Source organism: Papaver somniferum, chromosome 5, assembly GCF_003573695.1.
Source record: "Papaver somniferum cultivar HN1 chromosome 5, ASM357369v1, whole genome shotgun sequence".
Taxonomy (NCBI): domain Eukaryota; kingdom Viridiplantae; phylum Streptophyta; class Magnoliopsida; order Ranunculales; family Papaveraceae; genus Papaver; species Papaver somniferum.
The window spans coordinates 10920633-10937408 of record NC_039362.1 but is presented as its reverse complement, the minus strand read 5'-3'; the positions used below and the strand labels follow the sequence as shown (position 1 = coordinate 10937408).

At 37.4% G+C, this 16776-nt stretch overlaps 1 protein-coding gene across 1 annotated transcript; it reads right to left on the bottom strand.

The window, feature by feature from the left end:
• Positions 1 to 14494: 14494 nt before the first annotated feature.
• Positions 14495 to 15748, bottom strand: LOC113278756 (B3 domain-containing transcription factor VRN1-like). The gene is made up of 4 exons (XM_026527512.1): positions 15653 to 15748; positions 15153 to 15564; positions 14845 to 15065; positions 14495 to 14749 (listed from the first exon to the last, which is right to left on the bottom strand). The coding sequence occupies exons 1-4, from the start codon at positions 15746 to 15748 to the stop codon at positions 14495 to 14497; spliced, it is 984 nt and encodes a 327-aa protein (XP_026383297.1).
• Between the last annotated feature and the right edge of the window lie 1028 nt (positions 15749 to 16776).

Here is a 16776-nt window from a genome sequence, read left to right as displayed (position 1 = left end):
GTTGATTGATTGTGGTCTCAAACCGTAAAACCATGTTTTGGCCCTTTCCTTTAAACAAACGCAATTTCAGAGAGTCTTCGGACATATGATCAGGTTGCATAGTCCGACAAATTTGTTCAAACTCTCTTACATGAGTATAGGGGTTCTCAGAATCGAACCCTCGAAATATAGGAAGTATTTGTATCATGCTTGCACTTATTTTAAAAGGGTTATTGGTTTGAGGTAATACAATACATGATAATGGAATTTTTATTGACGGATACATGTATTCATGGAGAGCATGAGGTTGGCCCATTTTGAAAAGACACAAAGCCCACTATTTGGTTTTAATGGGTTTGGATTTTTGGGAAAATTTTGGTTTTGATGGGATATATTTGAAAAAGAAAATTTGGTTTAAAAATGGGAGCAAAGTAGAAATTTGGTTTTAAAATTGGGAGCAAAAATATTTTTTTTTTTTTTTTTTGAATGGGAGAAAAAGAATTTTTTTTTTTTTTTTAAAACAAGGAAAAAAGTAACGTAAAAATATAATATTTTTTTTTTTTTTTTTTTAGAAAAAGAAATAAAATTTGGTTTTTGAATGGGAGCAAGCCCACTGTTTGTTTTGCGTTTGCTTTGGCTCCGCTTGGTTGAAAACTTTTGGTGGAACTGAGTCCAAAATCTCGGCCTAGAATTTGGGTACTCGGCCCACTAACGAGTTCAACTAGCGTGATCGGTTACAAGCTCAGCTGGGTTTAAACCCAGAATACAAGATACAAGTCCAATTTAAACAAGCCCACAAAAATTAAATACAAGCCCACAAATTAAACAAACAAGCCCACAAATAAATTATTACAAACCCAACAGAAAATAAGAGAAGCCCAAAAATTGGCTTTAATATTACATGCCCACAATTAAAAAATTGGAAGCCCACAATTCGGGTTCTCTTAAATGGGTTACCTTTTAAGCACAGCCCAGCTGCTCTGATATTGTTGCAAAAACTCAGTTGGGATTTGGTTCTTTTCCTTGGTGGCGTCCCAGCAGAGGAAATACAGGTTCAGAATAGCAGGTCCAACAGCAAATGAAGTGAAGCAGATGCAGATGCAAATGCTATGCAGTGAAATGCAAAAATAGCTAATAAAAAACACAGACCCAAATCCCCGGCAGCGGCGCCAAAAACTTGGCAGGCTTCTAAAAGGTCCTAAAAATTATCCCCGGCAGCGGCGCCAAAAACTTGGCAGACCCGGGAAGGCGTGAAAATTTAAGCGAAATGAAACGCGGGACTACAGTAATACCGCAAGTGCACGGTCGTCGGTTGTAGCTCGTGCAAGCACGGGTCGATCCACAGAGACTGGGTGTGTTTGGAGTTTTCTAGCTATTTTGGGCTCCTAAATTGTTGTTGGTTAACTTATGAAGCCTTTTTGGGTTTTGGGCTTAGGGTACCTTTGGATTATAGGCTTGTTTGATAGTGAAATGAGCTTGGGCTTAGTTGGTCTTGAAGTGCACTAGGCTTTGGCCTTAAACTTAGGCTTGGGCTCAGTGAACTGAAATTAGCCTTGAAGGCACTGGGCTTTCACAGTGAATTGGGCCTTAGCTTTTTGGAGTGAGCTGAGCTTTGGGCTCAGTTGGATGGGCCTTGGGATTAAACCTGGGCTTTGGTTTGAGCTGGGCCTGTGGTCTTTCAACAATTTACAATGGGCTTTTGTCTTAAATTACATTGGGCTTTAATGGATTATATTTGAAACTGGGCTTTGCAGTGACAGGCCTTAGGCCTTAACCTGAGCTGTAGTCTTTGCTGAGCCAAGCTCAGTTGCAGCTGCAGCAGTGGGAAGAGGAAGGAAAGCAATGCAGCAGTGCAAGGCAAGTGGAAGAAAACAGCAGCAGCATCAAGGTTGCAGCAGCAGGGGAAGCAACAGCAGCAGTAGCACAAGCAGTGGAGGGGAGGCAGCAAGCCAAGGGAAGAAAACAGGGCAAAACAAGGCAATATAGCAAAGAAGAGATGGCAGTGAAGAAAACAGTGTGAACAAGATAATGAGTAACAAAACAGTGAACAAAAACAAAACAAAATGGAACAAAGTGAAAGTGACACAAAGGCAATTAGCCTAAGGCAGTGAAGATGAGAAGCTAACAGTGGTAAAAATGCAAGTAGTAGCAGTGAGACAAAATGGTAATAGGGCAGTGGCACTGAGGTTTTTGATTTCACCTCAAACTTATGCTAATCAATCTTCAATGTGACTCAAATTTCTGCCTCTTGTTCTTCCTATGGGATATCCTAATTACAGCTACAATACTTACCAAAGTACTAATTGTCTGATTAAAGTACAACTAGTCTAAGGGCTTAGCAACAACTGTGCATGAGCTGCAGCACCATTAGTCACAAGGCTAGCCTAACTAAGTGCTTAAATTATGATTATCCTGCACAATTTCAGACCACAAAACTCTTCTCTACATATCAGTTAACTAGCATTCACATGAAGCTTCATCTTTTTCCTCAGCAAGGTGACAAACTAAAACATGGTAAAACTGAAATTAAAAGAAAACAACAACAATAACCTCACAGTAACAGTTAACAGTGGATAAAACAAGAGCAAAATATGAACAGCACAAAGATTGGAGAGACTGGCTAATCCAGCTCTCCCAAAATCAGACCAAATGACACTGGCTATTCCAGCATACCCCAAAACATTATACCCTCACTTCCTATTTATAATCAGAACACCCAATTAGGGTTTATAGGAATTTGGGAAAAACTCACCATACCCTCTGAATTTGTCTCCTCTGTCGAACCCATCTCTCTTATGCGTCTCTGATGCTCTTCCTCAGCTCCTATTGTTCCCTACTGATGCCCTAGCTAGCTGTTTTACAAACTCCACACCCTAGGGCTTCACGGGATGTGAAATGGGAAAAACATCTAGCCTAGAGAGATGGTGGTGGTGTCGGTGAAGAGATGGTGGTGGCAGTGATGGAACTGGTGGTGACGCTATGATTTGGTCGGGAGAAGGAGGAGAAGCTCTGAAAATTTTGGGAAGAAGGGGAAGAAGGAGGAGAAATCAATAGAATGGGAGAAGGGTCTGTTTGTTTGGGGTGTAGGTGTTCGGTCGCTAGGGTGTGAGGCGGGATCATCTGAAGTTGATGCGCAGCGAGGAGATCCGTTGGATAATCAGTTACTAATTGAATCGAACGGCACGATGTAAACAAGCTCTGAGCGACCATTGGATTAGGTGATACAACGAAGCTGACGGCTCCAGATGGGGTTAGGTGTTGTAGTGTTGGTCAGATGCATCGAAATCTGATGCACGATGACGCAGCAATCGTTGGATGATGGAATGGATCCAATCTTACGGTTAAGAAGGAAAACGGGTTTGGGTATTGAATTTTGGGTTTAGGATATGGGTTTGGGTTTAGGATATGGATTTGGGCTTAAGTAATCTTGAGCTCACTTCTTCTTTAAGAACAATTTCTTCCTTTTTAAGCCCATTTTCATCCTTGAGTCTTCCATACCGCGTTCTGCACTTCTTTTCCGCTAGAGTTTCCTCCGGCTTTTTCCCGTTTCTTTGCTCTTTTCGCTCCGCTATTCATCCAAACTTTATTTGGTACCTAAAAATGCAAAATTAAGTAAGAAAAATATTTATTCTTGAAAACAATGAAAATACAGAATATGGGATAAAATGTAGAATTAATGCACACAAGATGAGTTAAATGCCAACAAAAAGGGATAAATATATACAATATTTGGCACTCATCATTGCTTGTGAGCTATAAATTGTAGGTAGAGAAGACACGTTAGACTCATCCTTTTCTTTGAAGCCTCTGAGAATTTGTCTCGGTTTGATAAGTGCTTTGGTCAATCTCTTTACACCCTCGAACGCATGAGGTTTTAGCTTCGCAACTAGGGAGTGACCAACAAAATCTTTCGGATCCCGGTGGTTATGACAGCCACACAAAACCTCACAATCCCGATTGTTCATGTCATTTAAATGGAATACAAGCTTAAACGGGCAATTATTCTTCCTCGTACGAGTCTTGTATACCCTATTAGTCTTCTTTGGATATACATAATCCTTTCTCTTGTGGCTATTCTTCTCCTTGTATTTCCCACTTCTCTCGCAAGCCATCTCAAAACGCCTCTTTGAACCTTCGGTATTCCTCACCAACACACACATGTTCTTAAGAGCCGTCTCTTTAGCCCAAGCGATTGCTTCATTTCGATCTATTATTCCCTACATAAGATCAATTTCACGTTCATTAGAAGGTTCATTACTAGCAATCAATTAGTAAAGTTCAAGATACTAGGTGAAAAGTATTCTTTGGTCACATACCGGAGGTATTTTATAGTATTTCGACGTATCCCGATGAAGCGGCTTTGCATTTGTTGGATCAATATATGTCACCACCTAAAGATCGAATGAAAATTAGTTCCAAACGAAGTTAAAACACTATGCCGGAAACCCGTATCGGCATGCTCGACCAATGTTCCGGCATAGTCGAACTTAACAAAAACTGAAGACCAAATTTGAAACATATTCCGGCATAAAAGATTCATTAGACAGCAACGCCGGAAGCAAAGGTGCCGACATTCTCGTAATTTATTGTCCCAAGCCGGTACACGCTTCCGGCATTAAAAATAATTGATATGTAATGCCGGTATTTAGCTTTGGAAAACATTTATTCCTGTATGTTTTTTGGTAGGTACCGACATTGTAAATTTGAACCTTAACAACGACGGTTGTGCTGCCGGCATTCTCGATATTGATGGTACCACGCCGGTACGGAGTTCCGGCGTTGATGTTTATTAATTTCCCATGCCGGTATTTGGTTTTAGATGGAAATGTTTCCTGTATGTTTTTCATGCATTTCCGGCATGGTAACATATCAATGAAACCATGCCGGTTGAATATTCCGTAGTATATTCCTTGGTAGGTAAAAAAGTTAAATGCGTACCGGCATAGTTTTTTGGTAGAATACTATGCCGGATCAATATTAAAAATGAGGGATATCGCTCTACCGGCATGGTCGTAGTATGAATACCATGCCGGTAATGAGTCTGCCGGCATGGTATTCATACCATTTCCATGCCGGCACCGATGTTTTACAGTTGAAAAAATGGCGGGTTTAAAGAAAATAATCGATTTTCAACCTCCTAGTAGCTTTACCTGTGTATTGGGGATGCTTGCATGTTGTGCAAGTTTACTTTCTTGTGTAGCTTCTTCGAAAAACTCTCCATACTCCTCAAAATCATCATTCAAGGGTGTTGGCTCAACAAAGAGTTGCACTTGAGAGTTGTTGTCGTTAGCTGAAGATTCAAGATATGCTCCTTGTTGTAGTTGAGCTAAAGATTCAGCAGCAACAATTCTCTCTTCATAGTCATCCTCCATTTTTCTCCAAAAAAATTTCTCTTTCAAAATATTTTTCTCTCCTTCTGCTCTTACCTCACTCACCCAAATTCAAATAACACACACTAATCATTTATCAAAAATCTTATGATTTTACTAATTATTATTAATCACTAATCTTAATTAGTGAGGGGTAGATTAGGTAATACGTAAAATACTTAAATAAGGGGTGACCCCGAATTGATATCTGGATCAAGTTTTTATCCTTTTGTTATATCCCCAATTGTTTTTTTATCCTCCAATTTCGCGTTCTAAAAAATGAGGGTATTTTCATGAATGAAATGAACATTTAGAAAAAAAACAAGAAACAACTCTAATTGGCAGAACTTCTTCACTACACAATAATCTGTAGGTTACAATTACAAAGAGATCATCCCTTTTTAGCAACAGTGATCATGTAGGATACAAGATTACAATGGACTTACATATTTAAAAGATTAAGTTGAGAGGAAGAATTAAGCCGTTCTTTGAATTTAATGGTGTCGATCCTTGTTATAGATTTGAAAAAAATTCAGTATAAACATGAACATAAACACGGATCATTATTTCAATAAAGAGTAAAACAGAACAGATCACCAAAACATAGTCATAACTAGGGCTGAACATGGTTGCGGTTTTCCGCCTGAATCGGATCGAACCAGACCGATTACGAAGAAACCGAACCAAATCATTTACTAATGGATTGGTTATGATAAAAAATGTTGAAAACCGACATTACTGGTTCGGTTTTGATTTGACCTGAAAACCAAACCAAAAACTAATGGAAAACCGAAAAGTATAAAAATCAGATAGATTTAATTCACCCCGTCCATCTCACTCTTTGTAAACCTAAGTTCTACCCTCACCCCAGACGAGTTCATTTTTTCTCTTCTTATTTTCTTCGTCTCCAGTCGGCATTCGCCAAAATCTTCAACTGAGTTATGAATTTGGAGCATGCAGAACTTGGAGTTTATGTATTTTGAATCTGTAATGTTTATGTATTGAACTATGCTTATAAACTTGAGTTATGATCTAAACTTGTGTGTTAATTACACTCTGTAGGTAGGTTAAAAAAATTCAACTGTTTTTTTTTTAAAGATTTGAACTGTCAGTTTCAGAAAACTGACATATAGTCGATTTTCCATTAACCCAATGGAACGAACCGAAACCGGCTAAAACCATTTAGAAACCGAACCAATAATTAATGAATTGGTTTGATTTAGATTCTTAGAAACCAATAGTATTAGTTTCGGTTTTGGTTTACCGAGCCAAAACCGACCATGAACAGCCCTAGTCATAACAGATCTTCACGGTTACTCTTTTATTAATCAGACAAGAGAGCATTCACCTTGTCTGTCTTCTTCCACCACAGTAACACACAAGAACAAGATGGACAAAAGAAAACCAAAACTTATTCGGAACAGGTGAAGAATTGAAATTAATCTGAGGAGAGGATCATTATGATATTGTTGGTGATGCTGCTATGGAACCACCACTTACTTCGGCCATGATTTTGTTGCCGCCGTCGGTGATAAACCCAAATTCTCTTTCTTTCCTCCTGTACCTGGAGGCACATACAGCTGCACGGGATGAAAAGAGTATACTACTTATAAGGGATGGAGGTCTTCCCTTGTGGATTGATTTCAACCTTATTATTAGATCTAACGGTTGTAGCGTATTCTAGGGTTGGCCTATTAGATGCGGCAAGCATGTTGTTTTGCACTTGTTGCCTCCTAGTGGCATGTGGATTTGGTGCATGCATATTCGCAATACCAATGGTCATTCACTGGTTTGATTGACGCATTGCAGGACAAGGAGATCTTTGTCCTGTGTAATCTTTGAGGCTGGAAACAAAACTGTAAATGGATTACGAACATTTGGTTTATGCATTTGATTTGAAGACGATTAATTTTCACAAAATTGATTAAAAAGAACAAAATCAACAATTCCTGGGTGAAAAGGACATTTAGATTTTGATACCGTTTAAATGGGCAAAAATTTAAAAATAGCCAGGATGTAAATAGTTTCATCATACCCATTTTCAAATACTTTTTCTTATTTTTAATTTAACATCAGGATCCCATTTTTAAATATTTTTTCTTATTTAACATCAGGATGCATCCAGTTTCATCCTTGCTATTTTTTAAGTTTAAGTCATCCTTGCTATTTTTTAAGTTTAAGTCAGAATGAATTCAGTTTCATCCTTGCTATTTTTTTGGTGTCCATTTCACCCATACAAATTTTTACTCGTCCATTTTAACCATGTTTTAAAAATATTTGAACAAATGACCCATTTTCCGATTAATTTTCGAAAGACCACACCACGATGAAAGACCACGATTTGAGATGGAATAGAAATGAAAAAAATATAGGGAATTTTAAGAAAATACCACACTTCCAATTTCCAATTTAAGAAAGTGTCACTGTTTTTTTTCTGAATTAATAAATTGCCACAAGGGAAAATTAGGCGCAGGCCCAAAAAAATAATATTCTCATTGTCAGGCCCACAATTAATTTTTAGTTCCGTGAAACCCATAATTATATGAAATTATTAAAAATGTCTGCACGACGGATTATACATCCGCATGACGGGTTATGCATCAGGGGTATAATTGGCAACGCAACTTGGATATAACATATCTGAAAATCCGCGCCTTGGAATTTACAAATTTTATATCGTTAGAAATCTTTTTAAGAGAGCTACGCAACGAGTACAAACAAGAATATCAAATTTTTGTTTTTCATGAAAAAATCGGAGGTGATCATCATTTTAGGCAAAAATTTCGAACACTTGATACATAACCATTATGCAGCCACCAAAAAAGATGCATAACACATTCTGCAGACGCATAAAGAATTATGCAACCATTTTCTCCACTACATAACAAATTATGCATTTGGATAACAAAGTTATGCATCTATAACAAATTATGCAACCATTGTTTTGGTTGATTTTAGTGCGTACCATATTTACGGATGCATATCAGATCATACATCTATTTTCTCGATGCATAAAAGATTTTGCAACAATTTTCTCGATGCATAAAACATTATGCAGAAAAAGTTGACGCATAATGCGTTATGCAGCCATATTTTTGGATGCATATCAAGTTATGCATCAATTTTTTTATTTCAGTGCTTACAAAAAAGTGGTTGGATAATGCTTTATGCATCCATTTTCGTGACTGCATAACATGTTATGCAGATATTATTTTAGGTGCATGACAAGTTATGCAGTCTTTTTTTTTTTGTTGGTTACAATACTAACAAAAAAGTTGTTGCGTAACATGTTATGCTTCCATTTTCTGGTCTGCATAACAAGTTATGCAACATTTTTGTAGATGCATAACAGGTTATGCAATCATTTTCGTACCTGCATCACAGATTATTCAACCATTATTACCAATACCAACACCAATATGACCAAATATATTTATAGCTTTCCGACCAACAACACCAACACCTTTGAAAAACGACAACTAAAACTACAAAGTAATATAACAACTTCGAAAATCGCAACAAAAAAAGCATTATAAGTAGCATCATTTTCTTATGCATCATTTTATGGAAGCACTACTGTTTATAAACACTTCAAGCTTATGTATATCTAATGAACTTGAGATCCAAATATTACACTACGATACATGATGTTTATATTTTCACTCAGATTATTATGGATTATAATAACGAGAACTCATGGGAGAAGGTAAACGCACTCATGTGAGAACCAACAAGGGAGTGCACAAAGTTTGGAGGAAAAGGGCTCTTCTGCTTCTTGACATCGACCTGGAAAATTTATTGTTGTATGATTATTTAATCACTAATGAGACAACCGGACCAAGACAAAAGTGCAAGTTGGATACAAAATATTACTCGTAGGATTTAAAGCTTATGGAGTTGCCTTCTCGCTGCAAAACTAAAACCTGAAGGGAAATTCTTATCTACAATACATACTTAACGAAAATTAGAAACCAATTTACCCATCCTATTTCGTATTCAAACCACTTCTCGATTCATAACCATCTTCACCACCTCGATCAATACCATTAAGACCTTCATATGCAGCCATGAATCACAGAAGCAACTTCATGTTGTTTCTTCCATTTCCGACCAGAAAACCCATCTAATTTTTCATTCAAACTGAAATCCGAGATCAACCCATTATTCCTTTCTATTTTACAGCATCACAATTCAAACAACGAAACCCCATCTAATTCATCCCCACAATCCACAAACTCTCAATTTCTTATCCAAATTTAACATCAACCATCTTCCCCCTGTTTAATTTCAATTCAAATCGATTACTGACCACAGATCTTGCAACCCATCTCTATTAACCAACCAGCAGCAAACCCTAGTTACTTCTCGATCTGTTTAAACTAAAGAACGAACTCAATTTCATTGTTAATCCCTTCCAATCTCGGTATTATCTCAGAATCACTTTCAATTTCTTTTTTCATCGATCTGATCTCAATCAGCTGTCTCTCGGCTCAGAACCATTCTCTTTCACTCTCTGTTCTGAAACAATCCGCTTCTCTTGATCTTCATCTCTTGTATTCAGTAGCAGCTGCGCTGCCATTATTTCTTCCTCTCTCAAATTAGTCGTATTATGTCCCTCTAAAAAAAATCCAATAAACTTATTTTCAGAAATTATGGGTGTGTGAGAAATTTTTCCTTGAAGACTGGGTGGGCGCATGAATATTTCTGTTGGTGGGTTTGACAGTGTACAAAATAAGGAGAATGGGTCTCACAGTAGTTTTCACATGGCACAACCGTTAAATTTTACGTCAAGGCCCACCAAGCCGGTCTATAATAGTTGAATAAGTCAAGAAAATATTCATCTTTACTTATTTACCCTTCACGATCCTTAAAGACATCCATAAAAAAAAGAAAATCGGCTCTCGTTCATGTCCACTATCCACTTAGGTTTTGACGGAGAACCAAAATCCTAACTTTCTCTCTTCTTCTTCTTCTCTTTTTCTTCTGTATATATTTGAAGAGATAGTTTAGGTAGATGATTAATTAACGGATTGATTGAATAGTGGAATTCAGGGATTAATTAAGGGATTGATTGAATGGTCTGTGGAGCGGCATCAATGGAGTCGGTGAGAATTGGTGGAGATGATTGAGCTATTGTAACCGGTGCAAGGAGAGACTGAAGTAAGAACGAAGGGGTAACTTTAATTATAGAGCAGTGCAGTAAGTGGTAATGGGTTCTTGTTTTGAGAGAAAGATCAGCTGAGTTATTGCATGCGAAGGTGGTGTTTGTAAAATGGTTGCTGGTGGTAATGGGTTCTCGTTTTGAGAGAAAGATCAGCTGAGTTGGAGATAAGGCATGGACTGTTAGCTCTTGTCAAGTGGGCATGATTTGTTTGAGAAATTATCGCAGTGAGAATCATGGGTAAGATGACCTGTATGTTGGTTGATTAGATGGGTTTTGACCCAATGGTGGTCTTGATTAAATGTGAATTGGTGACGCTGAGGTTCTTGAATTCGACTGCCGGTGGTGATGGGTTTTGTCTGCCGGTATAAAGAGGAGAATCGATTGACGAATTTAGCTTGAATATGGCTGATTATTACTGTGAATTTTGTGAGCAGGAAGCAGTTTACAGCGGCAGAGTCAGGCTCCTAACGAAATTAGTTGGTAAGCTAATGGCTGAAATGTAATCTGAAGTCGGAGTTCTCAATGAACAAACGCACAAATGTAGAGAAGATAATTGGTTGTTCTTTGTGGGTCTCGAATGGGATTCGCTGAAGTGGTGTTGTTCGTGTTAGCTATCTCTGAGGACTAGAAAGCATGAGGACAAATGGAAGGTGCTTATGAAGTCGAGCAATAGAAAGGATGGCCGTCTGGGAAGTTTGCAGCCGTGAATATAGTTGGAATCAACTACATCAACTAATGATTGCAGGCACTAGAGAGTAGTTTGGTATGGATGGTTGAATCTTATTTGGGGTTTTGGATGGATTAGTCGTGAATGGTAGCTGTCTACAGATCCTGGACGAGAATGGAGGTGCTTTCGAATTGAATGGTAGCTGTCTACAGATCCTGGACGAGAATGGAGGTGCTTTCATATTCAAGATGATGGTGTACATCAACTGCAAAGGGATGTATTTTAATTGTTAACAGCTGAAATAAGGTGCCAGTTATATCTGAGTTCTTGATTTTGATGGTTATTCTCGACTTTGATGGTTATTCTCGACTTTGGTTGCGGCTTATATATGAGTTCTTGATTTTGATGGTTATTAGTTCTTGATTTTGATGGTTATTCTCGACTTTGGTTGCGGCTTATATATGAGTTCTTGATTTTGATTTAGCAAGTTAGATTTTGATTTAGCTCGACTCGCAATGATGACTTGATTTAACTCAGTATAGTGAGATGATTCGAGGGTGTAAATGTCTTTTATTAAACCAAATTAGTGCCACCTATGCTCTAACGGATGTTAACTGTTTTTAGAAAAAAAATGGGATGAAAAAGATGGCATTAAATAAATTCTGAAAGAACGATGGCACTTTCTTGATATTGAAAGTGTGGCACTTTCAATATCATGTTTTTCCGATATGAAGCTAATCTTAGTGATTTGGATGCAGTACAAAAAATTACAAGCGTTAGGACTTTATGACACTTGACTAGAAAATTCGTGATGAATAAACGAGCCCTTTGTAATAGCAGAGCATCAGAACCCAAAAATGTAAGTCGAAGTCGAAGTCAAAAGTCAATAAAATTAGAAGCTGAGACAGTGATGCACATCCAGACTCCAGTTTTAGTGGTACCGAAATGAAACACTGATTAGATGATATGGCCTCTTAAAGAAGCAAAAACGTTACAATATTGTACTACTGATTGCAACATGCATGGCCATCCAAACTACAAATTAAGTTGACAATGAAGCTTCTTTAACCTAACCTCACTATACATAATTTCACTGATCGAATCTAAGGGTGTACAGGAACCGAGCCGGACCGACGGACCGTCCCGGTACCGGTGGAACCGTACCTGGTTTTGTACCGAACCGAGGAACGGGGTACAGGTACCGGTCCTAAAAATAGGAACCGAGGCTAGGGAGGTACAGGTACACGGCCCTGGCCTAGTCCCGTACCGTCCGGACCGAAAGTACCGACGATTTCTAACCATTAGATTTAGGGGTGGTATATATAGAACCTAACGCTATTAGGGGTGGTATATATAGAACCTAACGCTAGGGTTTTTCATTTTCGTTTTTTCCGTCTTCTCTCTGAGAAAGAGAACTGAGAAGAACTCTGTCTCTGATTCTCTGAACTCCATAGATTAGTCTCCAATTCTCCATTAAATCATTAATCTCCAACAACGAACAACACCAGTTACTCCACCTCTCGATCCAGAAGAAAAATGAGAAAAGTCAGTGATTTGTGTAAGTTTTTTTATTTTTTTTTTGCTTTTTTTTTCTCCAATTTTTAATCAATTTCTATTAGTTATTGTGTTTAAATCGTTTGATTTGGACTATGGGTTCCTTGATTTTTTAAATTTGAGCTTTATTTGACTTTTGATTAATTTAATTTAGGGTTTCAAACTTTTAATTTCACAGGGTAAGTTATCACTCACGCCAGGGAGAAGACGAAGGGAAAGGATTCAAGGAAGAAGGAACCATCCAACTTTAACCAAGGAAACCCATTAAGGTACTTTTTATTTCTTCCTTTTTATAATTTTTTCAATTAATACTGTTTGAGACCGAGTGTTCTTTAAGATCTTTTGAGCTAACCAATTTTTTTGTTTTGAGTTTTTAATTTTTGAGTTTTTAATTAAATAGTTTTTAATTAATACTGTTTGAGTTGTCATTTGCCAATAATTTCCACACTTAGTAACCTATACTTCTCAAATTGGCATAGAGAACCTAGCTATAGGCTTTTAACAGCAAGAACTATCTAATTTCTTTTTTGTTTAAAACAATTCTATACAAGTATGAAGAAGCTCATGCGTTTGTTTCTGTACCCATCTTCCATCTCATCCTCACATGGCTTTAGTCTTAAGAGCTGGGAAATGTGTGTGTATTTGTACTATGTATACTTTTATTCTTTTTTGTAATTTTTTTCACAGTAGTTTAGTTGTATAGAGCATGTCCTTCCCTGGTTCAATTTCATTAAACTAATCTTCCTCATTGTCTTTTAATGGGTTTTGCCGTGCAGTGATGACTGTACTCTATAAGCTATATTTAAAGTTGCTTATTGTTGTTTCATTGATGGAACATGACAGCCGGTAGTTATTGTAAGCAGTTAAGCGGGTAGCTTCATTCCATAGGCTAAAATGTAGCAAACAAGCAGAGTATTTTTAGGGTTAGTGGAGGATCATGTCTTTCCTAATCCAGGGGATAAATGACACTTTAATGAAAACAACACATATTTTATGCTACTAAGAGTTATACATGATATTCATTTTTCAAGTAATGTCGTGTTTGTTGTCTGTCTTTAACGCTGTAGCTATCTTTTTTTGTTTATTTGTTTTCTTAGGAACAACTTTAGTCTCATGCCTCTAGCTGAGGACGTTCTAGCTTGTATTATGTACTTACGTTTATGTTTATTTGTGATTTGTCTGTGATCAGTCATGGATGCATCAAGTCTAGCTTGTGGAACAGCTACTCCTATACCTACTTCAGCTGCTACACCTACGCCTGCTACATATACATTTGTTGGATCCTCTATCCAACCAACTTACTATCGTATTGTAGACTTGTAGTATTGTTTGTGTTGGACAGTGTCAGTGTGTGTGTTTGTGTGCTACTGTACTGCTTCCTGTTAGTTGTTATTTTTTCAGATTTTCAAGACTTTGGTTGTTTGGCACTTTGGATAGCTAGTATTATTGCCACTTGTTAGTTGTTACTTTGTTCTTTGATTGAGATTTGCTTAATATATTGAAAAACAGGTAAAACTAAAAGGAAAATTTGTCTGAGAAACAAAAAAAAAAAATTTATCTGAAAAGTCAAAGGAACCGACCGGTACCGGTCCCGTACCGGAACTGTACATTTACCGAATGGTACCGGAACCGAGGTACACGGTACCGGTACCGGTCCAAAATATGGGAACCGACCCCTGGGAGGTACAAGTACTCGGCCTCGGCAAGAACCGAGCCGAACCGTACCGTGTGCACCCCTAATCGAATCATGCGCCAACATTTCTATCCAGTAGCGGGGAAAACATGAACCTTTAGCACAAGGTATCTCCTTTTAACGATTTCAAATATTAACACATCGCCCACCTTCAAGTTCAATCCATTCTTTTTATTCATGAAGTCAGCAACACCTTTGTTTAACTTCAAGTCTGTCTTCGAACGAAGAACTCTAATCTTCCATTCTCGCCTATCCGAAACAGCTACAACTTTGACGTCTTTCAAGTCTTCGGGGAAGTACCTTATGAATGTCCATGGTATTGGCTGCACATTTCACAAACATTAATCGTATGAAGTCAATCTTTGCATGTATGAAGTCGATCTTTGCGGTCAATAAGTTAGTTTTGAAAAGAGCTCACCATGTATTTGTGCTCAACATAAGATGTCTGCACTATGATTCTGAAGAAAGGATTTGTGGATGTCGATGCGAAACTGCGTTCTATTTCATTTGCGCGAACAACATATTCCTTGGGGTTTGAAGAAGATAGACTTCTACTTTTTCTCTTAGAACCCGCCAATTTTGAAGGTTTCTTCTTAGCAACTTCATCTTCGTCATTGTCCTCATCCGATTCATCTCGATCTGCATCAACATTATCACTTATGAGAATAGAAAACAAGCATGCATGCACAAATTAAGATCGGTCGGTTTATCTTTTGAAAGAGTTACCTGGAGAAGAGTCACCACTCAAAGTCTCCATATAATCTACATGTTCTTCTTGGGAGCCTTGGATTTCAAAACATTCCATGTTCTCGGCTTCATTGGAGTGAGAAGTACTGTCATTACTATTACTATTATTATCATCTTCAAATAGATGGTACTCAATTTCACTGCCCCTCATGTTGAAAATAACAACATGAAATTGAGAATTTCCATCATATCTGAAAAACAAAAAGTGTCCAGCAGATATGGAATAGCAATCAATAAATGTTGGAATTCCATTACTAAACCAAACACCACCATCAGATTTCCGTGTCATCTTAACTCTCCATTCAACACCACTCGGAACTTTGAGGACTGCAACACCATCATCATCAACGGGATCCTTTTCAATCTTCTTGACAAATTTTGCCGGTAATTCCTACACACACAAGTAGTAAACAAGACTCATATATATATCACATGCTTAAAACAAGAAAAAGAAAATTAGTAGTAGTGATCTGACTTACAATAGACCCATCTTGAATGACGGAGTTATGAATGATCATGTAAAACTTAGGTCTTTGCTCTTCTCCCAAACTAGACCATTCATTAGTTTCTCCCATTTTCTCTTCTTCTAAATAAGCTAGCAGCAGCAGCAGCAGTTAAAACATATACTAACAAGTAAAAACAACCTGATTATTCTTCTCTTTATCTATGACCAAGTACAGTACATGCATGCACACCAGTTGTCAACCCGGCAATAATATAATGTGAAATGGAGACCTCCTTGAGATTCTACAATAGTTAATCTCTGCAAGTGGGAATATAATCTACCGCTTTGACATGAATTACACGTGTCTGGAAGACTTTAACACGTATGCCTGTTTTTTTTATGACATAAATGAAAGTTTTGATATGCCTGCTTAGCTTACTAGTCATTTTGTAACAATCTTATTGTAGGTGCGGCATGTTTTATTAGAGTGGCGGCATTCTAATAGGAAAAAAAGGGTTATTACATGATCATTCAAGGTGTCCCTTATCAAAAAATTGGAAATGACAAATTAATTCTCATTATTGATAACTTAGTTTAGTGATGATAATCAAGTTTAGTGTTAATGATTAATTTCACTTATATTAACTCAAAATCAAAACAAAATCAGATTTTTAGAGTTAAAAAGAAAAAAGTTTAGAGGAGAAGAAAAAGAAAAACTTTTGTGATATTTGTGAAACCCTAGATTTTGATTCACTCAACCAAAATGAGTGATTCCAGTGACCTGGTATACTTCTAAATTAGTTCCCATTAGCTTTTTCTCGCTCAAAATTATCTAAAGTACGTAACAAAATCAAAACTTTTAAATTTTCAGAAGAACTTACAGTTGCAATTTTAAGTTATCGAATACCAACCGTAACTGGTTAAATTTGGGGAAGATCCAATTGTAAAACCAGTTACGGTTGGTAATTAAATTTGGACAACAACCGTAACTAAATTACGGTTGGTAACTAATGAATCGAGACCAACCGTAACTACCCTACGGTTGGTGTGGCAACTTAACTTTTGAACCGTAAATCATTATTTGATAAATTCTTAAGACACGAGATTATTTACGGTTGGTATGGTTGTTTGAGTAACAAACCGTAACTCAATTACGGT